Raw genomic sequence first — 14,025 nt, 5'->3', positions numbered from 1 at the left:
ACACCTCTGTGTCAGTTTGTTTTTTAATGGGTAAATCACACTTTCTTCATAGGACATTTTCTCATTTTGGGCTGATACTAAAGAGAATTCTAAAACAATTAAGGGTCATTGGCCAAAGACACGTTTGTGGTTTTGTTTTGTTGTGGTTTTTTTTTGCTTTTACTGCACATGTTGATACCCACTTTTATGCTTTATCACACAAATAATACTGATGTTGAGTTCTATTATTCTATTCTTGCTGCTAATATGATGGATGAGCGGATGTTTCTGCTTTTCTTTAGGCAACAAACCGTGCCTCTATTCCTTCTCTTCTTGTACAGCCTGTGTTGTAGTTCTCAAAAGAGAAATACCAACTACAGAAATTATTGCTCTCACTTCATCTAGGCAAAAGAAGAATCTGCCATTAGACAGCTTTGAAACATCTGTTTTACACTTCACATCTTCTGACGAAGTTTCACAGCAGCCATTTGGAAACAGAAGAAAATTAGATACCATCTTGCTTATGATGAACTTACTGCACAAGCCACTTCCCTCCAGTCTCTGCTTCTCCTAACTGTAGGATGAATATTTACAAACAGTTTGAGCCTTTTGTTCACTCTTATTTTAGTTAATCTTATTTTAGGGCATGGTGAAAAGGAGGTGGGAAAAATGCAGACATCTGCAAACATAACAGCGCAGTAAAATTATTCTGGAAATTTTATTATTTTAAGCATTTGGCTTAACCCTAAGGTTCTAATAAGTTGGACTTTTCACTGTGAACTACATTTTCCTTTAATTACTTCTAAAGTTATAATCATTATGATTTTTTTCCACGTGGTAAAATGGTATAAACCTCCAAAATGACAGAATACACCCATTGCTCAAGGTGGAACAGATCACAGCATGCACAAGCTTAAAAGCCTGCACTGTTGCATCTATTTCTTTTATAGCAAGAGGTTGCTTTTCTTCAGAAAGATAATTCAGACTACATCTGTTTTAGACTTAAAGACCTGAAAACGTGCTATTGCCATATTTAATTAATGACTACATTTCCCACAAAACTTCTAATATGCAGCGTTTTTACAGCAGGTACCGCTAATACTATTTAGTGAAATGGACTGTGCTGAAGACACTGGAAGAAGGCGCAAGTCACCTTCTATCTGTGGCTATCCTTAGGCAGTGCTAAAGTAGACACACTCTTCATGGCTAAGCTGAAAAAGGCACAATATTATTCCACAGGGCACAGTGCCTCAGACTTTAGCTGAGTCTTTTAGTGGGCAATAAATTTACGGGGTTTGAAGCTGTCCTTCAGAACTAGGGCAGCTCCATCCCTCCAACCTGCCTGGCTTCCCCAGGGCTGGTACTACTGCTATTTACTAGCTCTTATATGTGATCACTGCTGTTGCTCACACGCATCAGTGACTGCGATCTTGGAAAGAGAAGGAAAAAAAAAAAAAAAAAGGGAGGGGGATAAAAAAGAGAAATAAAAAGGAGCTCCCTCGGTACTGGGGAACACGGTACGAGTTTGGTATAAAACCTCGTGCGTGTAGCAAGAGCATCTGATGCTGGCAGCGGAATAAAGTGCCAGGAGCGTATGAAAAAGAATAAAAAAAGGCACGTTTCGGTAAAAAATACCCTATAAAATGCCGCTGTGATAGCTGACGATGCTGCCTCGGGGGGGACATGCCACGGGGAGTATCGGGAGGTGGCGAGCTAGGGAGCAAGGACCCCTGGAAGAGGCGTTTTCTCCAGCACCCCGGGGTGAAATTCCTCTGTGTGCGAGCACGGGGGACCCTCGGGGAAAAAGGATCAGGGTTTTAGGGCCAAGAGGCTGCCCTGGAGGCGGCGGGGCCGGGGCGATAACGCCCGGCGCCCCCTCGCCTCGCCCCTCCCGCCGCCCCCCGTTCCCACAGGGGCTCCCCCCGAGGCCGGGCAGCGGCCATGTGTGACTGTGAATCACCTCTGGGGTGTGATTCACACCCCGTCGCCAAACCTTCCCCCCGACCAGGGGCCATTTGGGGCATGCACGCGTCCGCGCCCCGCGTTTACACGGCGGCGCCTGTTTGTTGATGGCGCTGGCAGACGAGCCGGGGGAGGTGGGCTCCGCCGCCGCGGGCTATAAAAGCAGCCCCGGGCAGGGCGAAGAGAGGCGAGGCGGTGGCAGGAGCCGTGTGGTGGAGCATGGAGGTCGGCGGGGTGCGCTGCGGCTGCCCCCGGGGCTTCTCGCCCCTCTCAACCCCTTCGTCCCCCCCGCGCTGCTGCTGCTGCCACCGCCGCCATCACAGCGGCCTCACCGCCCTGCCCTCGCCCCGCAGCCCCGCGCCCTTCTGGAGGCCCTGGCTGCCCGGCCCCGCTGTGGTGAGTGGGGCGGCTCGGCTCGGCTCGGCGGGGAGCTGCCGGGGGCCGGGGTGGGGTGGCGGGGGCTCCGGGCCGGCCGCGGGGGTGACCTCTGCTCTCTCGTCCCCAGCCCCGCAGCCCCCGCGGGCTGGCGCAAGGCTCCCGCAAGCTGGCGCAGTACGCGCACCCCGTCAGGTAAGTGCCGGCGGAGCGCCTCTCCCACCCTTTTTTTTTGTTTGTTTTTTATACATGGATAGGTGTTAAGGTAGTTTTTGGGTGGTTTGGGCTCTTCGCAGTGCTATTCTGGGCGGCAGGCCCTTGTGCAGGTTGCCAGCACTTGTGGATTTGCTTGATCTTTAAGCTGTCAGCGTGCTTCTAGGGTCCGGGGCTTTGTCGCGCTCTAAGTTGTCTGTTTTTTTTGGGGGGTTGTTTTGTTCGGTGAAACACGCTGCTACTCATTCCTGTGCCCAGGGTTACAAAAGGTGGGATGAAGAACACTCCCTAGGCTGTCTTGGTGTGCCCATGTCCTCCCAGCGCAGGTGTGGGAGCGAGTGGCAGGAGGAGAGGGTATGAAACAAGCCAGCACTGCCAAGAGAAAAGCTCGTGTAACTAATTGGTGCTTTAGTGGTGATGGTAGTGGTGGTATCTGCACTGTCAGTCAGAAAATGAATAAAACTTACAGCTGAATCTGTATTCAGAAGCACTCGGGTTTGTTGCAAGGCGCTTTGTGTAACTGCACAGGTAGCTCATCCAGGTAAGGTGCAGCTTTCTCCCAAATTTAGGCTCTGATCTGTCAAATACCGAAGCACAGGCGATTTAAGCAGTTATGCTGGCTGATTTCTGACACTGCTCTCGTGCATGAGTGAATGCTGCAGGGAGCACTGGGAGTGAGATGGTACAAAGCAAGCGTGCTCTGTGCTGCAGAGGAAGATGTGCTCTGTCAAGCTGCAAGCTAGAAAGCATTTTTGTGTTTGCTAGAAAACCCTCTAGTTCTCTTCCTTAATGTATTTCTATTTCGAACAGTCTGTAGTCAGCATTTAATTATGTTGCATTGTGCCAGTCTCTGAGCTCTTGGGACTTCCATTTGTCTATTTCTTGCAGTTACTCCCAAATAGTAAGCAAGAGGATGTTAGCTGAACAGCAGCATATGTAAGGTGGAGTAACATCACTAGCTGATAGCCTTTGTGACATTTTATTATCAGCAATTCTTATGCTAATTTATGGATACAGCATGGACTACTTTAAAATCTAGACCTAGGCTGTACCTTCTATAAGAAGTCAGTGGATAATTCTACTTGGACAGACAAGACTGTGGGGAAATATCAAGGCCTGATCCTCTTAGACTTATAATTCTTTTCACCTTGAGACTTGTTTCAGACCACTGTAAACAACAAGCAAGATTGACCATTACTAATAAAACTACTAATCCAAATATTTGGGGGATCATGTTTGACACCCATTATATTCCCTAGGAATTGTTCCAGTGAGGGCAGTACTATTTGGATTAGATCCTCATGAATACTGTTAATGAAGTGCTGGAGTGGTAAGTTTCAGATGTGGATCCTGGGCTTTAGAATAGTTTTGCTGCAATACTAGTGTTTTGAGGGCATGTTTCTTTCTTCAGATGAAAATACGCAATCCAGAGAACATTTTTTCTACTTAAATGTAGAGATTAGTTTCATGACTGAGCATGTGAGGGGAAAACTCTGTAGCAAAGCTTGTCTGTTAACAGAACTTCACTGCTGTCTCTTGTCTGTCAGCCTCCAAGTAGAACATAATAAGCAAATTGACCTGTATGCTTGTTTCAGACTATTTTGGCCCAAATCGAGGTGCTATGATTATTTATACCAGGAAGCTGAAGCACTTCTGAAAAACTTTCCAGTTCAAGCTACAATTTCCTTTTATGAAGACTCGGACAGTGAAGATGATGAAGATGACCTGGAACAAGACTCAAGAACAGAATCAGACTGCTGACTGCAAGAAAGGCCAACCAAGGATACTTCTAAGATTTAATTTAAGCTTAATATAAAAATGTATTATAGTATTTTTAAAGATAATTTATTTGTATGTAAGTTATTCTTAATAAAACTGGAATGTTTTGTAACTATATCTGAGCCTCTTCCTTTGGCTTAGTCCCTTCCTGCTTCTAGGCTGGGAAGGTATTGATTAGTGTTTTTGTCTAAGGTACGATATTTTATAGGCAGCCCATGGGTCCCACATGGAGCAGATCTCCACGCTGCAGCCCCCCCATGGGTGGAGGAGCCCCCGGGGGAGCAGGTGGATGTGGCCTGGAGGAGGCTGCGGCCCATGGAGAGCCCCCGCAGGAGCAGGCCCCGGGCTGGAGCTGCAGCCCGTGGAGAGGAGCCCCCGCAGGAGCAGGGGGTCTGGGGGGAGCTGCCCCCACCCGTGGGGGCCCCGTGCTGGAGCAGTTTGCTCCTGGGGGATGGACCCCGCGGGACGGAGCCGTGTGGGAGCTGTGCTCGAGGATCTGCCAAACCCAAACCCCCGGTCCCCGCCCCGTCCCGCTGTCACCGCCCCATCCCGGCCCAGCCCGGCGGTGTCGCGGCGCCTGCGCCCTGCCGCGGCTCTCCCCGCCCGCCGGGGCTGCCGGGGCCGGGCAGGATGCTGAACGTGCCGCCGGGGGCCTTCCCGGCGCCCAGCTCCCAGCAGCGGGTGGCTGCGGGCGGCCGAGCCAAGGTAGGGAGCGGGGAGCCGGGAGCAGGGAGCGGGCGCGGCCGAGGCTGCGGGCCCAGCGCCGGGCTGCCGCCGCGGCGGCCTCCCCCGCTGGGGCTCAGCCCAGCCCGGCTCGGCTCCTCCTGCCGGCCCCCAGCCCTGGAGGGCGGCCGGGGGGGAAGGAGAGGCGGTGACAGCGGCCCCGGCTCGGCTGCGGAGCTGGCAGTGCCTCCTGCTTCTCCTTTTGGAGGCTGCCGGTGGTGAAACCCTTCCAGTGCGGCCTAAGGAAGGTGACAGAAATCCTTCAGGTCTTGTTCTGCCTCTGTCCCTGGTAAGCCAGCAGATCTCGCCCCCACCTTTCTCAGAGCAAGGTTCCCAGTTGCTGTAGGGCTTGCAGGTGGTCTCCTCGGATGCTGTGGAGGTGAGGAACTTCCCAACCTTTTCCTACATAGCCGTGATTTTCAAATCTCTTTTCTTTGTTGCTCATAAGTACCAGGCCATAACCCAAATGACACTGATAAATCTTTTTACTGACCCAGGAAGATTGGGTACCTGCAGTTTGCTTTGGGAAGACTTCTCTAAACATTTGACGTTCGAGAATTCCCTCGCTTGGGTTATGAGATAGGAAGCTTCCTTAAGCAGCCTTACTGCTGTGTAGGGCTCCCAAAGGTCATAAAACTGTATGGGTTGTGTTATTTCTTGTTTTTCCCATCTTCATTGGGAGCTCAGGAAAGTGTATTGAATGGCTTTTTCTTCCTTTACAGCTTAATAATGTTGGTGCGTTTGTTATTTTCCAGGTACCTTTAAAACCAGGAAGGAGCCTAATGGATTGGATTCGATTAACTAAAAGTGGAAAGGACTTGACTGGTTTAAAGGGGAGGCTGATCGAAGTGACTGAAGATGAGCTTGCTAAACACAACAAAAAGGAGGACTGCTGGATATGTATAAGAGGTTGGTTGCTCTGATGGTGCTTCTGCATTTTTTGTTTAACCTCTCCTCTGTACGTATAACTAAACGGCAAAAAAACAACAAAACAAGGTGATGTCTCAGGCAACTAGGGTTCATCAAGAACAAGGTGCTAAAGATGCTGACTTGTACTTACAGTCTTCAGTCCTGGAGTGTTTATTATCCTTAGCAGCTGAAGATTTTTGCTTTAAAGCATGTAGAGACATAAAAATGTATTAAAAAGATGTTTAGATCTGTAGGATGGTCTTTGGGAAATAAGCGTGTGTAGGCCCATGTACTACTTCAGAAAAATTTTAGAAAGGTGAGTGACAATTGCCATACAGAACAGTTGTTGCTTTTATCTGGCATAACAAATACCTGCGGTAATCAACTCATGCTGTTTGTTATTACTTCTATGAAATTTTAGCTCAAAAGTTGGAATTACTGTGTGGTGTACAATGACAATGTGCTAAAGGTGGTTTGAAGCATTAGCCCTGGCTAGAAGAGTATTTTGTGTACTGAAAGTGAAGTTCCTAGTTGTCTTAGAGAAAGTAGGAAAATATTTGCTCTCCAGTTTAATCATTTAGAGACTAAAATACATTAATGTTGCTTTAAATTTGCTACGATGACATCGTACATTTGCTAATGTCATCTCTGAACTCCAGCAAAATTAAGCTAAGAAGTTCTTTACAAAGGTGACCTTTGTTGGGTCAAAAAGAGGGGTGAGAGTGAAAGTAAGAGTAAAATGTCCATTGGTGTTAGCTTTTGAGCAAAATAATAGCATTGTTAATGCTCTGTGTACTGCTCTTGCACATAATACCAAAACTACAGAGGGAGGAGAGCTAAAGAAAGCCTCTTTACTGTAGAGGATTGTTTGTATCCTTTTCAAAAAACCACACATCTACTACTGAGGGCAGAATCACCACTTAAAAATGCCTCAGTTCTGTTTTTAATCTCTTACTCTCCCTAGATTGCATCACTGAGGCTTCTTTTTGCAAGAACTCCATTACACTGCTTCTGTATTTGCCTTTAATTTTTCACATCTCTGCCTTTTTTTTGTTGTGGAACTACTAAAGAAAATAAAAGCAGCATAACTGAGAATCCTGATAGACTACCTGTAGACCTGATATGAGGACAAGTATTAAAATAACACCACTGTGGAAAAGCTAAATGAAGTCTTTGTATTGATGTAGTTAAACTGTGGCTCTCTAGGAAAGAGCAGAAATTGAGAGGAACATGAAGAAGAAAATCCGGAGCTAACTGTTCAAAAACGAGTAGGGTGTTCATCAGAGAGCTGTCATATAGGGTGTGAGTATATAAAATGGGATGGTAGGGGGCTTAGAAAAGTGTGAAGGGTATATAAATGAGATTTCTTTTGCTCATGCAAGCCAGAAGCTAAATTAAACATTTGGCTAATACTCAGGAGTTCCTAATTAGTTGGATTTTCACTAGTGTGTTTTCTTGTGTGCAGTAATCAACGCTGCTCACAAGGTGGCACAGTGGATACATGCATCAAAAGAGAAAGTCTGCAAAATGCAAAAGGACTTTCTTTGTCCAGGAGGGTTCTTACAAACTAGGATTGTCCCAAGTTTGTGTCTCCCCCCCACCCAGTGCTGAATGCCTACATCTTTCTCTGAAGTCATGTTTTTGTTTGGTTGTTTGTTTTTAAATGTGTTACAAACTTATTATGTAAACACTGTTACAGTTCCACTTCGGTAGCTTCCTGTTTTGATAATGTTACATTTCTTGAAATATTCTGCTGGGTAGACCTGCAGTAGTTGTGTAAGAGCAGCAATGTGTCTGTAGTTAAATCTGTAGTTAAACGTTTATAGCAGCATTCTCCAAGCTCTAATTACTCTGGTTGCATAGCAACACTAATTAGACTTCATTATTTCAAATCTATGAAGCATTTTTTTATCTTACTAGAATTACTAAGTGTAGTACTTGCTTAGAAAGAATGCTGAGTCCTTTTATTGGGGGCAAATTTGTTACAAGTGTTATCAGCCTTTAATGAGCATAGAGTATGTTTGCTTTTTTATGTTGCTGAATCTGTACAATGGAAGTTTTGCTGCTGATGGCAGCAGTTTTTCTTTGGAGAAGACAGCTTCCTCCCATAGGCGTTTTATTCCATAGGTGATGGGTGGCAGGGAAGCCACTGTGACAGCACATCAGTGGTAATTTAATTGGAAGGGATAGCTAAAACAATTCTGTGCACTAACTGGCTCAATTTCATGTCTTTGTTTAAATTGACTTCTGGCTCTCATACTCCTTAACTAGATTGTAACACATTCAGGTGTTTGTTTTGTTCAACTCTTAAATCTGCACATTTTCACTAGATGTATACTGGGACAAGTGGAACGTCACTGTAGAACTGACACCTCTGTTTAATAAGATACGTCTTGGGCATTATTAGATCATGTAACTTCTGTTTCTAGTTTTGGAAAGTTATGCTGTTTGTTCTGAAGGTGTTTGTTGCTTGACATTACGCTGTGTAATACACAGAAACCTTTCCACTGGTTTTGGAGCTGGGAGAGTAGTCGCAGTGGTTGTGGAAATGTTACTCACCTGTTTTTATATTCTGTTTTCTGCAGGACTTGTATATAATGTCACACCGTACATGGAATATCATCCTGGTGGCGAGGATGAACTAATGAAGGCAGCAGGAACTGATGGTACAGATCTTTTTGATCAGGTGAGAACAACTGGCAGCGAATGGCACTTGCTCACCAAAAGGTATTTAGAAAAAATGCATGTTTTCTGATTCTTTTAGAGCATTCCAGTGGAAATGGTGGTTCAAACCTTTTGAGGTCCAAGGGACCTGTTGGGTTACAGTTCAGAATTGCACTTACATGTACTGAAAGAGGCATATAATTTAAATTTTGTATTTAAAAAAAAAAAAAAAAAAAGAAAATGTCCCTTTATGCTGTTGAGATTATGCTTCAATTTGACCATTTTATTAAATTTATTTTTTTAGCAGAAATAGCAAGTAAACTTGCAACAACTTGAGATACTACTGCTGTATTAAATTGCTGCATTCACTAATGGCTGTCAGTTGAGAAGCATTTTCTTCTCAGATAACTTTTTTTTTTGACAAATACGTGCAGTATTCTTTTGTCTGTTAACTTGGTTATTGCATTATCAGCAAACAAAGTATTAAGAAAAAGTGTTGGGGCTGCTCTTAACTGATTGTGAATAAATCACAAAATGACAGTTGGTCTCTTCTTTGTTCCCCATTTCTTTAAATGTTTTGAAGAGACTGAAAAGAAAAGGTCTGCAAAATGGGTGTCCTTTCTGTAAGGAAGCGCTTGCAGATCTCGTATTGTAAAGGATGATTCATTGAGATAGTATTTTTTTTAGAAACAAACATGCAAAAAACCTTGCCTCACAAGTTTTTCCTGAGAAAATGGGAAAGAGCAGAAAGGAAATTTCCTTTATTTCTGAGAGGAAATTATCAGAGCTTTACATTTCTTGAAGCACGGTATGTTGTGCCTTTACTTAGAAAACGTGCTTAGCAATGACTGTAAATAAAGGAAAGATGTGATGATATTTTAACTTTGTTTTGGTATCTTTGGTTAATCCTTTCACAAATGAAGTCTTGGATTTGGGCATAATTCTCTCTTGGTCACAAAGCTACTCTGGTTTAAAGAAATTTGTTTTTTCTGTCCTGCAAGTTCATACAGTATGAAATTGTGGCCTGAGATTCTGTAGCAGGAGCACTGTCAAATATTGTACGGTAATACTCAGAAACAGGAATCTTGGCATCAGAAGTATTACCAGAAACCCATCAAATTGTTACCAAGTTCAGATACGTACTTGTACATTTTTATTTATTTGTTTTGTCATGAGAGTGAAAAACAGTGGTTACGTTAAAGTAACCAGTTCACCTCTTTGTTTCTGGGTCATGTCTTTCCTGTTCTGGAGAAGTTTCTGTTGTTATCTTCTCTGCTCTAGCATTCTATGTCTGTCAGATACTGATTTATTTAAGACTTTGGTTGGTTGCTAGTGTTAAATATCTGAAAAATGTAACCGTTGTTCAAATTATTCATTTCTTTCCATTATCTGTGTAAAAGGCAACTACAAGTTGTGGGCTACCTCATCTTGTCTGCTTAGCTTGTCAAGTTTAAAGTTTTTATTTTGAAATCTTTATGTGCCATTTAAATTTGTCATGCTGCACTCCATTTCCTTTTCTCTTCTTGCAGTGTTGTCCTGAATGCCCTGTCAGGACTGGCTTTCCTGCCACCCATTTTCTAGGGAAGTTTTTCAGTTCTGGTCTGTAAAGCTACTGCTTTTTCTTCACTTTGACTTTCTAAAACAGCTTATTTCCCAGTAACTCAGTGATTGTCAGACAGAAACAGAAATACACCAACTTCATAGGAGGTGTTGATGTGTCTAAACTACTATGATCTGTCTTTGGTTCGTTCATCAGCCTCTTTCCCCATGGTTGTGTCTAAACAAGGCTGGTTTCCTTTGTGGTAAGGACAAGTTCTGTTAATTATATAGCACGCATCATAAAAACACGCTTCTGAAATCTTCCTTGTAGCTCAAGGTTGTGATGTTCAGATACTGCAAAACGTAACCTGAATAAATCAAACTACTGTCATATTCAGAGTCCTATTTTTTTGTTTGTTTTTAAGTACATGTTATCTGTAGTAGCGGTGAAAAATATGTACTGAAAAATTGAGAAACTGTTGCCTGGGTAAATAACAGAAAAAAAAAATCCCAACAAAATGAAAGATGTTAGCCACTGTACAAAAATGATCTTTGTATTTTAGTGCATAGAGCAAACAACATAGTAAGAATTATAAACGTTGTGAAAACCAATTTTGTTAATATAGGTCCATCGTTGGGTCAATTACGAATCGATGCTGAAGGAATGTCTTGTTGGGAGAATGGCTTTCAAGCCTATTGCTGCTCCAAGAGGTGAGGGGTTTTACAATGAAATAATCTCTAATATGCTTCGTTCCAAAGTTGTGAAAAATCCTGAATTGTCGTATTTACAAGGAGAGTCTCTATTCTGACATAGAGACAAAGGCTGTTGCATGTACTCAGTCTTTTGATAGTATGTACCTGAAGATGAAACTTTTATAAATGAAGACATTTACACATAATGTACTGCTAACTTTTGTCTTTTGTTCTAAGTCATCACAAAATAAACATATGTGTTTGTGTGTGTGTGTGTGTGTATATATATATATATATATATATATATTATTCTTTTTTCTCCCAAGGATTGCTCTTTCTTCTTTAGGTCTGGGGGCAGGGGGGTGTTAAACTATCACAGGAAGCCCCCTGGTGTGATTCTTCATGAAATGTAGCATTTTGTCCTAAAATGCTGGTGGTGGCTTCAAAAGAATTTACTCTCCAGTGTTTTGGTTTATAGGTCACAGTAAAAAATCACAGTATCTTAAAACCAGACACTGGATGGAGGCCCTTAGCAGATGTGCTCTGAAAGCATGACAGAATTACTGTTTACAACTATTTTTATCTGGTATCCTGTAGTTCACAAATTCAGCCATCTCTTTTAGCTCTTCAGCTTCTGGCATGGGGCATGATGCACTTGCTTAGCACACAGATCACTTTGCCAAGCAGTTCGGTTGAGTTTGCCTGTTTGTGAAGGGGGGAAAGATGATTTTACATCTCTGTGTTGCTAGGTAGCTAATGCCATTGTGGAGTTTTTAAGCTGAGTGCTGCAATGTATGGAGACACCTTGACAGTCTAACAGCTTCATAGAGCTGAGGTGTTACGAGTAAGTTACTGCCACTTTGTCAGCTGAGCTAGAAACTTAAAAATAAACCTGACTTTTACTGATCTCCTTAGTCTGACTTTTCTGCAACCAGAGGGAATTCTTGTGACAGCAAGTCAGTAAAGAAATAAACATATCTTTGTTCCTGCCAGCTGTGACAGTCCATTTTCTGCTGTTTACTTTTTCTCTGCTTTCTTCTCTAGTAGCACTGCTTTATACACTTTGCTGTAGTAAAACTTGCAAGTGAAAGGTTACCAGCTGTATGGAAGTGGTTTGATTGCCTGTCTCTCTGCTGGCCATTTAAGGCTTGATTTTTTTTTTTTTTTGTATTTTATTAATGAAGAATAAAACTGATTAGCCTGAATTTGCTGAAATTCTTCCTAGCAAAATTCTCAAAGTGTACCGTGATTTGTGGTGGGTTCTGTATCCTCATTTAAGTGGTGAATTATCAAAAATGCGATTGACCAGTTTCACTATCAGAAAGTGATACTTCTTAGCTTGTGTCCTTCCAGCAAACTGTATTTGGCAAAGTTTGGGTCTGAAAATAGAACAAAACAGTGAAGGTGCATGTCTTTGCATGTAGGATTAAATAGGCCCATATGCATGGAGGGATGACAGGACTTCAAATTACAGCCTAATTTGTTTTCTTTTCATGGCAGAGGGTGGGTGAGCTTTTGGCATTAGGGCAGGCATATGATGAGAGTAAGTCAGGTGTAGGTTTGTTGGGGCATTGCTGGAAGACTTGTGATTGTTCAGCTTAGTTTTGTTTCCTGTGTTCTGGATTTTCTTTGGAAGATAGTACAATTATTTACTCACTGAACTTTTTTAAGGAAGCTGAAGCTTATTCTTGCATATACAACTAGCAGGAGACTCTGAAGTGCCCCTTCAATGTTACAGAACAGTAGAGCTGTGCACAGAAATGTGCAGTGTTTGTACTTGCTGAGAAGGCCCATGCAGTAACTACAGCAGTGATCAAGCATGCAAGAGATTTATTATTTCAGAATCTCCCTTCTGCTTTTATCTTCCTCAACAAAGGAAGATAATCCCTTTATCTTTTTATCTATTCCTCTTCCTCACAGCTTTAAGCTTTTTGCCATTATTTTGCTTGCCTTCCCTTCAGAGTACTCGGCTGTAAACATCAGCACAGAAAGACTCTGATAAGGGCAATACTTGATCAGCTCTGAAGTCCTTTTGCAATAGTATATGCTTGGCAGATTGTTCCAGGAGCATTTTACTTATTGCTGTTGTACTGGCATTTTCCCTCTAATACTGGCTGCTGTGATGGAGAGAAGTGAGAGAGGCTCGAAAGCCCATAGCAAGGGGAGATTAATGTAACTCATCATTTTGCTTTCATGAAAAGAAGCAGTAAGATCAAATTGGATGCTCCCACTTCCCCAAATCTTGCAAATATAAAAGGGGTCTTTATACTGGGAAAATTTCAGATATGCGTATAGAGAAGGCAGAAGGGACTTGGGTACATCCAGAGGACTAGAAGAAAGATACATGGCCAAGAGACACTATACCCCTGCCCTTGAGATGAGCACCATATGTATGAATTGTCACTATGTATTCATCTACTTGGTCTGTATCTGCTTTTTTTCTACTAGTACTTATATTTTGTTGTTGTTGTTGAAGATAACTTGTCAAATAAAGCTGCTTGACAGAATGAGCTTAAAGGAAGATTTTCCTTTTCCTGGGTTTCTGCCAAAGATTGGATTTAGATAGTTGTAGGTCAGACTCAGCGTCTACTATGTGTTGTCTCGAGACAAGTGTCTTTCAAAGCCTGACAGACTTAGCAAGCTTCTTGGTTATCAAGCGTATAATTGTACAAGATAATCTGTGGTGTTTGTTTTAAAGAGCCAGGGAAGTTCTTACGTTTCTTACCCTTTAGTGCTGTGCAACTTTTGTTATTTTAAACTTTTTTTTTTTAATTGCATGTAATGTTTTGGAATGGTAATCAGTGCTGCGTTTAATTGTGCTGACTTGATATCTGAAGCATCTTGGTGAATCTGTTAATGTTTTGGAAGTTTTATTTGGAGAGCCTTACTTTGGCTTATTTTTATAGTACGATGTGTGCAAGTATTGCACTGCAACTTCTTACTGTCGTGCCCCTTTTTCTTAATGCTTGTAGACGTTTCTTCTGTCCTGTCTGAAGAGAAGAAACAGGTTAATGGTAAGTATTCACCTGGGGCGAGGTGGGGAGTCAATCTTAAACTTACCTGAGTATTGTTTAATGCATGATGCTTATCCAGACTTCTGTGTCTATACATTTGAATCTGATGTTGAGGCTGTAGTGATCTTTGGGAATTACAGAAGGCAAAATCCTAATCAGACATCGCAAATTCAGT

The 14,025-nt window shown here is 42.8% G+C and overlaps 1 protein-coding gene and 1 non-coding gene across 6 annotated transcripts in view; both read left to right on the top strand.

Annotated features, from left to right (window-relative positions):
• The first annotated feature begins 2,262 nt into the window (after positions 1–2,262).
• Positions 2,263–4,264, top strand: LOC110351575 (uncharacterized). The gene is made up of 4 exons (XR_011808481.1): positions 2,263–2,337; positions 2,447–2,511; positions 3,789–3,859; positions 4,125–4,264. It is a non-coding gene; the product is annotated as an uncharacterized protein (transcript).
• Positions 4,265–4,856: 592 nt separating this feature from the next.
• Positions 4,857–14,025, top strand: part of CYB5R4 (cytochrome b5 reductase 4) — a 34,187-nt gene continuing 25,018 nt past the window's right edge. Inside the window, exons 1-5 of one of the 5 annotated variants that reach the window (XM_027454945.3) lie at positions 4,857–5,013; positions 5,787–5,940; positions 8,526–8,626; positions 10,770–10,854; positions 13,809–13,850. In XM_027454945.3, coding sequence (XP_027310746.3) covers positions 4,939–5,013; positions 5,787–5,940; positions 8,526–8,626; positions 10,770–10,854; positions 13,809–13,850 — 457 coding nt within the window. In that variant the 5' untranslated portion in view covers positions 4,857–4,938. Of the gene's footprint in view, positions 5,014–5,097; positions 5,411–5,786; positions 5,941–8,525; positions 8,668–10,769; positions 10,855–13,808; positions 13,851–14,025 lie in introns of those variants that run through there. The other 4 variants (XM_005013064.6, XM_005013060.6, XM_027454946.3 and 1 more) reach the window with 4 other exon arrangements.

Source organism: Anas platyrhynchos, chromosome 3 (genome assembly GCF_047663525.1).
Source record: "Anas platyrhynchos isolate ZD024472 breed Pekin duck chromosome 3, IASCAAS_PekinDuck_T2T, whole genome shotgun sequence".
NCBI lineage: Eukaryota > Metazoa > Chordata > Aves > Anseriformes > Anatidae > Anas > Anas platyrhynchos.
Note: the sequence above shows the minus strand (reverse complement) of the source record. Positions and strands in the feature narration are given on the sequence as shown.